The sequence below is a fragment of the Epinephelus fuscoguttatus genome, linkage group LG10 (genome assembly GCF_011397635.1).
Source record: "Epinephelus fuscoguttatus linkage group LG10, E.fuscoguttatus.final_Chr_v1".
In the NCBI taxonomy this organism is placed as follows: Eukaryota; Metazoa; Chordata; class Actinopteri; order Perciformes; family Serranidae; genus Epinephelus; species Epinephelus fuscoguttatus.
In genome coordinates, this window is record NC_064761.1 from 38,759,922 (window position 1) to 38,771,320 (window position 11,399).

The 11,399-nt window shown below is 42.6% G+C and overlaps 1 protein-coding gene across 1 annotated transcript; it reads left to right on the forward strand.

Annotated features, from left to right (window-relative positions):
• The first annotated feature begins 188 nt into the window (after window positions 1-188).
• Window positions 189-11,110, forward strand: chst7 (carbohydrate (N-acetylglucosamine 6-O) sulfotransferase 7). The gene is made up of 2 exons (XM_049587133.1): window positions 189-1,600; window positions 9,320-11,110. The coding sequence occupies exon 1, from the start codon at window positions 305-307 to the stop codon at window positions 1,571-1,573; it is 1,269 nt and encodes a 422-aa protein (XP_049443090.1). The 5' UTR covers window positions 189-304; the 3' UTR covers window positions 1,574-1,600; window positions 9,320-11,110.
• The last annotated feature ends 289 nt before the right edge of the window (window positions 11,111-11,399 follow it).

An 11,399-nucleotide genomic window follows, 5' to 3' on the forward strand; every position in this document is an offset into this window, starting at 1 on the left:
ACCTCCTCGCTCGCCATCCTACGTAGTTTTATGACTTTTACGCATAGAGATAAGTAAACATACACATTTTTATAACGCTTTTATTGCCGTTATTTGATCGTGTGTTTTATCACGTATTTGTAAACAGGAAAGAGAAATTATCTGCTGTCTGATTTGTCTTTAATGGGGCGTGGTTAATCCCCCACACACACACACACTCCTTCCTCCCGCACACACATAACTTTACAGTGGACCACGGGGCTCACAAAGCGCCGTGCCGACCCTCCAGAGAAGCCGCTACCCAGCCCTCTCCCGGCCAAAGGAAATGAAGAGGAGGCTACACAAGAAATACTTGGTTTTGATCCTGGCATATTCAGGTTTACTGTTGCTAATCCCGTACGTGTTAGATTACCGGGATAAATCCGTTCAACACGCCAAACATGGACTACCGCAGCAACAGCCCAGATGCCCAGATTTGGAGAACACAGTGGCGCTGCTGTGGGATAACGGTTACAAAGTTAACGGCAGCGACGCGACGGAGCACGCAGTCAACCGGAGCCAGTCTCGGATACACATCTACCTGCATGCCACCTGGAGGACCGGCTCGTCGTTTTTGGGGGAGCTGTTCAACCAGCACCCCGATGTTTTCTACCTGTACGAGCCCATGTGGCACATATGGCAGGCTCTGTACCCGGGGGATGCGGGCAGCCTCCAGGGCGCAGTGCGGGACATGATGAACGCGCTCTACCGCTGCGACTTCTCCGTCCTCAAACTTTACGCAGGCTCCCAAAACATCACCACCTCGTTCATATTCGGCTGGAAGATGAACAAGGTGATCTGCTCGGAGCCGCTGTGTGACGCGCACAAACGGCACGAAATCGGGCTGGTGAAGGAGGACCAGTGCGCAAAGTGCCAAAAGCGGGACATCAGGGAGCTGGAGAAGGAGTGCAAAAAATACCCGGTGATGGTGATCAAAGGAGTGCGCGTTTTGGACCTGAGCACGCTGGTTCCTTTGATGAAAGACCCGGCGATAAACCTCCAGATCATTCAGCTCTTCCGAGACCCGAGGGCCGTGCACAACTCCCGTTTGAAATCCAAGCAGGCCCTGGTGAAGGAGAGCATCCAGGTGCTGAGGAGTAAGAAGCAGACCGACAAGTACAAGCGGCTCCTGGTGCCGAACAACAGGGTGAACCGGGCTGAGAGCTACGTCTCCAGCGCCATGGAGCTCATCTGTGACAACTGGCTCAGTGACATGTTGCTGGTGATGAACGCGCCTCCCTGGGTGAGGAGGAACTACCTCCGCATCCGATACGAGGACCTGGTCCTGCACCCCATGGAGGAGCTCCAGAGGCTCTTCCGATTCTCTAACCTCTCCAGCTCCTCGGCTCTGGAGAAGTTTGCGCTTAACATGACGCACGGACAGGGCTATTCATCGGACAGGCCGTTCCTGATATCATCAAGGGATGCAAAAGAGGCTATATATGCCTGGAGGGAGCGACTCAATGTTGAGCAGATCAATCAGGTGGAGGCCTACTGCAGCGAGGTCATGAGGCAGCTGGGCTACCAGAAAAACAGCATGGAGAAAACAACATGATGTGCAGTGAGGAATCAACGGGTTCAGGTGAGATCACAGTTCAGTAGACTGCAGTCTAATATCAGCTGAGTGTGTGGCAGTGAGACAAAGCAGAAGAGTGCCCTCGGTGCATACACTCTGTATGCACACTCATGTTTCTATACCTTTACTGAAGTCAGTGCAGGAAGTTTGTGGTTTGACTCAAACCATTACTCAGGCTCCACGTCTTCTGGTGCTGAGCTCTGAGGCTGATCCTTGACCTCTGACCTCCCTCTGACTAAGGCAAATTGAAAACAGAGCGTCCATATGGAGATCAGTAACACATTCTTAAGTCGTTTGACACTGCAGGCGTAGACAGGCAACATGGTTGAATCTGATGCAGTTAAAGTCCCCTGATGTTACTTCTCTAGGATGTTTAATCTATAGCAGAGACAGACACTCAGACGTTGTTTTCTTGTTCATCTGCTGAAGGAGGAACATTTCTAAGACTCTGATTTTGTGACATCACAATGAAAGCTACTGATGGTGCAACATGCGTCTTACACAAGTGTGATGTGGAAACATGAAGCCTGCAGTGTTCATATGCTGCAATTTTAAAAATTTTAAAAGGTAAATTCATGGATGGATTACTGAACATGCTTACTGAGTACAAGCCCAGGCGCCAAACGTGTCAAGGGGACGCCCTGGTCTTCATCTGAAAATGTCACTCAGAGTAGCGCGCATCAACCAGGAAGAGACTCAAAGTGACCACATAAGAGACAAAAAAAAAAAAATACACCACAAAGACATGCAAATGAAGTGGAAAGGGAAACAAAACGTCTACAGTGAGTCAAAACAACTACAGTGAGTCAAAACAAGTACAGTGAGTCAAAACAACTACAGTGAGACAAAATGGCCCCAAAAGACTCAAAATGACCAGAAAGAAAAAGAAAAAGACTACAGCAGGAAACAAAGTGACGACCAAGAAACGCAGTTACTACAAAGAGACACTAAATGACTAGTAAGAGACACAAAAAGATTACAAGGGGAAACGAAATGACTACAGAGAGACACAATTACTACAGTGTGACAGAACGACTACAAAGAGACACAAAATGACTACAAAGAGACACAAAATGACTACAGTGTGACGGAACGACTACAAAGAGACACAATTACTACAGTGGGACAGAACGACTACAAAGAGACATAAAATGACTACAAAGAGACACAAAATGACTACAGTGGGACAGAACGACTACAAGGAGACACAAAATGACTACAAAGAGACAATTACTATAAGGAGACACTAAATGACTACAAAGGTAATCAAAATGACTACAGTGGGACAGAACGACTACAAAGAGATATAAAATGACTACAAAGAGACACAAAATGACTACAGTGGGACAGAATGACTACAAAGAGACACAATTACTATAAGGAGACACTAAATGACTACAAAGGTAAACAAAATGACTACAGTGGGACAGAACGACTACAAAGAGACACAAAAGAACTACAAAGAGACACAAATTGACCACCTAGAGACACAAAATGACTACAGTGGGACAGAACGACTACAAAGAGACACAAAATGACTACAGTGTGACGGAACGACTACAAAGAGACACAAAATGACTACAGTGGGACAGAACGACTACAAAGAGACATAAAATGACTACAAAGAGACACAAAATGACTACAAAGAGATACAAAATGACTACAGTGGGACAGAACGACTACAAAGAGACATAAAATGACTACAAAGAGACACAAAATGACTACAGTGGGACAGAACGACTACAAGGAGACACAAAATGACTACAAAGAGACACAATTACTATAAGGATACACTAAATGACTACAAAGGTAATCAAAATGACTACAGTGGGACAGAACGACTACAAAGAGATATAAAATGACTACAAAGAGACATAAAATGACTACAGTGGGACAGAATGACTACAAAGAGACACAATTACTATAAGGAGACACTAAATGACTACAAAGGTAAACAAAATGACTACAGTGGGACAGAACGACTACAAAGAGACACAAAAGAACTACAAAGAGAAACAAAGAGGACTACAGTGAGACACAATTACTACAAAGAGACAAAACAACTACTGAGACACTAAACTACAAAGAGACACAAATTGACCACCTAGAGACACAAAATGACTACAGTGGGACAGAACAACTACAAAGAGACACAAAATGACTACAGTGTGACGGAACGACTACAAAGAGACACAAAATGACTACAGTGGGACAGAACGACTACAAAGAGACACAAAATGACTACAAAGAGACACAGAATGACTACAAAGAGACATAAAATGACTACAAAGAGACACAAAATGACTACAGTGGGACAGAACGACTACAAAGAGACATAAAATGACTACAAAGAGACACAAAATGACTACAGTGGGACAGAACGACTACAAGGATACACAAAATGACTACAAAGAGACACAATTACTATAAGGAGACACTAAATGACTACAAAGGGGAAAAAATGACTACAGTGGGACAGAATGACTACAAGGAGACACAAAATGACTACAAAGAGACACAATTACTATAAGGAGACACTAAATGACTACAAAGAGACATAAAATGACTACAGTGGGACAGAATGACTACAAAGAGACACAATTACTATAAGGAGACACTAAATGACTACAAAGGTAAACAAAATGACTACAGTGGGACAGAACGACTACAAAGAGACACAAAAGAACTACAAAGAGAAACAAAGAGGACTACAGTGAGACACAATTACTACAAAGAGACAAAACAACTACTGAGACACTAAACTACAAAGAGACACAAATTGACCACCTAGAGACACAAAATGACTACAGTGGGACAGAACAACTACAAAGAGACACAAAATGACTACAGTGTGACGGAACGACTACAAAGAGACACAAAATGACTACAGTGGGACAGAACGACTACAAAGAGACACAAAATGACTACAGAGAGACACAGAATGACTACAAAGAGACACGGAATGAGTACAAAGAGACACAAAATGACTACAGTGGGACAGAACGACTACAAAGAGACATAAAATGACTACAAAGAGACACAAAATGACTACAGTGGGACAGAACGACTACAAGGATACACAAAATGACTACAAAGAGACACAATTACTATAAGGAGACACTAAATGACTACAAAGGGGAAAAAATGACTACAGTGGGACAGAATGACTACAAAGAGACACAAAATGACTACAAAGAGACACAATTACTATAAGGAGACACTAAATGACTACAAAGGTAATCAAAATGACTACAGTGTGACGGAACGACTACAAAGAGACATAAAATGACTACAGTGGGACAGAATGACTACAAAGAGACACAATTACTATAAGGAGACACTAAATGACTACAAAGGTAAACAAAATGACTACAGTGGGACAGAACGACTACAAAGAGATATAAAATGAACTACAAAGAGAAACAAAGAGGACTACAGTGAGACACAATTACTACAAAGAGACACAAAACAACTACTGAGACACTAAACTACAAAGAGACACAAAATGACGACCTAGAGACACAAATGACTACAGTGGACAGAACAACTACAAAGAGACACAAAAGAACTACAGAGAGACAAATTGACCACAAAGAGACACAAAATGACTACAGTGTGACACAACGACTACAATGAGACACAAAATGACTAAACTGAGACACACAATGACTAACTAGAGACACAAAATGACTACAAAGAGACAGAATATGACTACAGTGGGACAGAACTACAAAGAGACATAAAATGACTACAAAGAGACACAAAATGACTACAGTGGGACAGAACGACTACAAGGATACACAAAATGACTACAAAGAGACACAATTACTATAAGGAGACACTAAATGACTACAAAGGGGAAAAAATGACTACAGTGGGACAGAATGACTACAAGGAGACACAAAATGACTACAAAGAGACACAATTACTATAAGGAGACACTAAATGACTACAAAGGTAATCAAAATGACTACAGTGTGACGGAACGACTACAAAGAGACATAAAATGACTACAAAGAGACACAAAATGACTACAGTGGGACAGAACGACTACAAAGAGACATAAAATGACTACAAAGAGACACAATTACTATAAGGAGACACTAAATGACTACAAAGGGGAAAAAATGACTACAGTGGAACAGAATGACTACAAAGAGACACAAAATGACTACAAAGAGACACAAAATGATTGCAAAGAGACACAAAGTGATGACAAAGAGACACAAAAGAACTACAAAGAGAAACAAAGAGGACTACAGTGAGACACTAAACTACAAAGAGACACAAAATGACCACAAAGAACCACAACAACCACATATAGGCATAAGACCACAACAAAACAAAAACAAAACCAATACTAAGTCTGTGTGTCTTGCTCCAATGATTGTGATGATTTTCAGTTCTTCTCATTGTGCTCCCGCCTCATATTATCTGCTGACTGTTGTTCAGATAATAATGGACTCTGATCTCATGTTGTCGATAACGGCTCATTACCTGTTAATGTGTCACAGTGTCACTTTCTTTAATATGTAGCTTTTCCTTTTAGTTTCCGTACAAGGTAATGGATCACCTGCAGGATATTAACACAGTGTTAGAGGGACGCCTGGACCCTGGAAACTGTCCCATGTTTTTGTGTCTACAGAGACAACAGTTTCTGAAACTGGTCCAGTACTGAGGGAAATCAAAACAGACTGCAGTGTGATCCCTACGGGCAGTTGTGTGTGTCAGTTTACATCCTTTAGAAGTTTTTGTTTTTGACACTGACAGGCTCGGACTGTTATTATAAATGTCTGACAACATTACAGAAAGGACCCTACACAGAAATGAAGTGTTTGTCCGAACCTCTCACTTGATCTTGATTTCAAATAACAATCTGAGCCTGTCAGTGGCAAAATGTCTTTGGATGGACGTAAATTGATGATGCGCAGTTGCTTGAAGGAGTACATTGTAGTCTGTTTCACCTCTGCCAGCTGCAGCAGTCTCTTTCAACATTGGACCAAATTCTGGTTAAACAAAAAGGACCTCACTCTTTAACTAAGAAGTCTGTCTTTTTAGGGTTCTCTCTACAACGTCGTCTGACACTTCTAATAGCAATCTGAGCCTGTCAGTGACAAAAACAAGTCTTTCAATGGACGTGCATGATTCCCAGAAGGAGTACATTGTAGCTTCTCTCAATATCGGACCAGTTTCTGGTAAATAAAAAGGATCGCACTCTTTAATAAAAGTCTATCTCTGTAGGGATCTTTCTACAGTGCTGTCAGACACTTATAAGAGTAATCTGAGCCTGTCAGCGGCAAAAACAGGCACTTTCAGTGGACGTAAATTGACGTCATCTTTGTCAATACTGGACAAATGTCAAAAACTGTTGTCCCCATTTGTCATTTAGATAGGAAAAAACATGGGAAACAGGGTTCAGGTTCAAAAATACTTTGGTTTCCCTTTAAGATTAAAAAGGAAGCACGTTTGTTTGCACGCTCCAAACTTTCTGATTAATTCAGGCATTCCAGCGTTGCCATTCGAAACACAAGTGACACCAGTGTGTAACAGATTTTTAGAGCTATCGGAGCGAGACAGTCACAGAAATGTTTCTCCCTCCTTAATGACCGACTGATCTGCTGTTTAATAGAGGCCTCATTGTTTTCCCTCTGGCAATGCCGCGTCCTCTCATGGAGAGCGGGGGGTGCTGGCAGCGAGTCACCGGGCCTCAGACTCTGCTGTCAAGAAGGGGATCATTGTATACGGCTGTCCGTGACAGGATAGAGCTCCCAGGGTTACCACCAGCCTGTCACCACCAGCTCACACAAGCAGCTGGGCTGCATGCAAGCCGTTGACGTGCAGCAGAAACGGGGTGGAGGCAGTGGGTGCCCCTCGTCTCACCGCCTCCACACCGTCTCTAGATAGAGCTATTGATGGAGGTCATGAACATTATACACCCTATAGAGAGTAGGGCTGGGCAACACAGGGCTGAACCTAGCACACTTGGCATCCTAAGCACCCACAGAACAAGAGCTAAGGGACTGTTTGTTATTTGTGAGGGGGGAGGGGCGGTGCAAACAGTCCTAACGAATAATTTCTAAGCCCCGGGAGGAACTTGTGTTGTTTATATTGGCTAAGGAGAAGGATATACAACTTTATACGGTTGTATTTATTTTAAAAACCCTCTGAACCCCAAATCCCATGGCCGGTTTAAAAGGCAAGTTTTATTTAAGAATTGACCTTTCGCTAAGCCCCACCCCCTTTGTGATGGTCCGACGAGCTGTCAGAGTAAACATGGAGCCCACACTGTAACTAACTGCACTTCCTGAAGAAATATTATCATATTTTTGGAGAAATGAACCAGTGATTCCAGAGAGAAGCAGACAGAGGGGTCTACAGTCTGTGTTTGAAGGATATATCCAGGATGTCAAACTGACTCAGCAGCAACAACAGGTTAAAAAGACAAAGACAGTTAGAAGCTAAAGCCGAACTATAGGCTACAGATCACAGTGTAAAAGTGAACCACCACATCACTGCTGATCGCCACAGCAGACAATGAATATAAAGGGAAACTTTGCTGATATTGAACCAGCTGTGTGGCATCGCAGTGTGTGCAGATGAACAGTGTCTGGCTTCACCTCCGTGCTGCTGCCAGCACCTGGACTTCCGCTGCCACAGGGAGGTCGGAGGAAGTCAAACAACGTTCATCTGCACACATTGTGATGACACACAGCTGGTTCAATATCAGCAAAGTTTCCCTGCTTCCCTTCACTGGTTCCTGTACAGCAGGGTCGGTCTTTGTTTCACTGTTACAATCATTAAACAGCAAAAGCAGCATGTGTGTACATTCAGTAGGCTATATCTTCAGTAGCTAGCTAGCTAACAGGGATGAAACGTATATCTTTTTCCAACCTTGAATATCATTAATACACGACGTGCCCTAGGCACAACATTTAGCTCCAAATCCAATCCGAAATTATTAGGTGATTTTCAAACTCCAACAGTCCTTGAACACATCATGTGCGCTGTAGCCCTCTGTCTTAAAAATCACATTATTCTACATGTCTCGTAAACATTTCGGCACCAAACACATCCTGTGAAAAAATTAAATTAGATTTCTCTTTTCAACTTGCAACTTCTAAACATCAAAGGGTTCGTAATTAAAATCTAAAAACGTCTACTGTGCCAAGTTACCGATAGTTCCACTGTTGTGTGCATTTGAGACGTGGGGAGGGTCGTGCATTTCAAGGCTCAGGGCACATACACTTTGGCGACTAGGCGGTTGCTTATGTCCCCTATAAGAAGATGCAACACTGTGGCCATGTATTGATATTGATAATATATCAATATCGTGATAGGAGACTAAATATCGTCTTGGATTTTGGATAATTTAATATTGTAAGTGTCGTCTTTTCTTGGTTTTAAAGGCTGTATTACAGTAAAGTGATGTCATTTTCTGAACTTACTAGACTGTTCTAGCTGTTCTGTTATTTTCCTTTACCCACATAGCCATTGTATCCTCGTTGCTTATATGTATTTATCAAAAATCTCATTGTGACATTGTGAAAGCACCGAGAGTCAACGTCTCAGTATCGATATCGAGGTATTTGGTCAAAAAATTATGATGTTCAACCATCAGCCAAGTGTTTGTGGTCTTTATGCTCTGTGGCTGTTTCAGTGTGCAGCTGTGACATAACTTAAAGGTTTTATTTTAATCCTCAGCTGACTGTTTTTTCTGTCTTCCAGGGGTCTGGTATTCAACGCTGAGGGCAAAAGGTGGAATAAAAAAACAAGCAGCTGGAATGCGGTCCACTGGGAGCTCACGAGTACGGCTCTTAGGTTGTTATTTCTTCGACCGAGGCAGGTCAACGAACTGGAGAAAATCCAAGTGGAGAGAGCATCCAATCACAGACACATGAATTTTGAGACGGAGGGAGAGAAGGCAGCTTTTTTCTTTTTGTTTCACAGTGTTACATGTTTAACACCAGCAGGGTCTAATGCAGATAGAGAGAACGCAGGGAAGGGAATTAAACAAGAAGAGAGGCTGGTTTGTGCTGCTGTTACACCGGCCGGCCTCTATCCTTCTGTCCTTTTAGTAGCACTAATCCCTCCCCAAATCCCCTGCAGGCGAGTGCCATAAAAAGCCAGAGATGGGTCCTTCTTGGGAGATGACTGCCAGGATCCAGGATGGCAGTGACAGTCCGTGCTCACCTGCGTGGCTTTATCCGTCCTGCCTGCGACTAAGAGTGGCAGTAATCTTGAGCATTACTGATACTTAACTGTAGTAGGCTCACTAACAATGTCGATGTAGAGCTTTGAAAGAAGAAACTACAGTATTTTCTGGAAAGGAGGCCTGACTGAGGAACTATTGTTCCACCCCCGGCCCCTCAGGAATCCAGACAGCTGCAGCGCCCCACTGACAAAACACTCACATGGGTGTGAAATTTTCTAATATCCCACGGGCACGTCTTGGAGAGCTGCCTCTGTCCTCCGCCAATGAACTTCTTTTTAGCAACTTTTCACAAACACGACAGACGGTACTGATTCATTTTGTGTATTCTTACTGTTTCTAGTTTTTGTCTAATATACTGTAAAATGCTGTGACATCCCTCCGGCTAAGGATGTGTGTAGGAGGGGTAGAAGGTCGACCAGCATCCACGTGTTCAACTTTAGAAGTTGGTTCTGTAATAATTGTTCTGGGTGGAATACCTGAAGAAGTTCTCTTGTCAAAGAAGGAAATAACTTTAAGATTATTTAAACTGACCTCAATAAAGAGCTAGTAAAGACTAGAGAAGAGTCTCCAGAGGAAAATGAGTGTGATTGCTATTAAGTTTGCATACTGGCCAAGATACAACGACAATAGCACCTATGGGGATTGAATTCAAATATTAATAACTCAGAGCGTAAAGTACATCAACTTGTAAAATTTATATTAGGTTTAATGCTGAGAGAAAAAGCACGAAAGAAGTACGCAGGTCAATGTGAGTGCATTTGCAGTCTAACTTAATAGTGCGTGTCAGTTAAAGGAACACTTCACCCCCAAAATGATTATTTGTATATCAGTTACTCACCCTGTGTTGCATTGAATTTGCAAATAAAGCTTTGTTTTTCTCACATGCCTCCACGGTGAACAAAGAATTCAAAAACAAAAAAAAAATCTTTATGAATTGAAGTCATTGGGGTCCATGGTTAACAACAGCAAAACTATATCAAAACATCTGTTTACAAACTCTCACACAACTTGTGCAGTGTAATCCAAGTCTCAGTTATCCAGTCATATGCTCAGTACTTCCAAGACTGGGAAACAGACAGCCGTTTCCGATAGGGGGGCTAAACTAAAAGTGAAATGTATCTATGCTCTCCTCAATGCCAGACTCCACTGACAAAAACAGTAATTTTACCTCGCTGAACACAGGAGCTGCTGGTGTTCCATTGCCTTGATCAGGTTGTGTGTTTGTGTTATTGTGTGACTTCGGTGAATCTGAACTAACCCTTTAAAACTCCAAAGTCACACAATAACACAAACAAGCTAACTAAGTGAGGCAGCGGTACACCAGCAGCTTCTGTGTTCAGTGCGGTTAAATTTGTGTTTTTGTCAATGGAGTCTGGCTTTAAAGAGAGAGTAGATACGTTTCACTTTTAGTTCAGTTCCCCATCAGAAAGCGCTGTCTGTTGGGGAAGCACTGAGCATACGACAAGATGAATGATACTTGGATTATACTGCACGAGCTGTGTGAGAGTTTGTAAACTACTCGGACCCCTATGGCTTCAGTTCATCAAGAATTTTCTCAATTTTTGGATTCTTTGTTCACCGTGGAGGAATGCA

What these genes read in the sequence shown, in the direction of transcription:
- chst7 (XM_049587133.1), top strand. Translation starts at nt 305, where the DNA reads ATGAAGAGGAGGCTACACAAGAAATACTTGGTTTTGATCCTGGCATAT.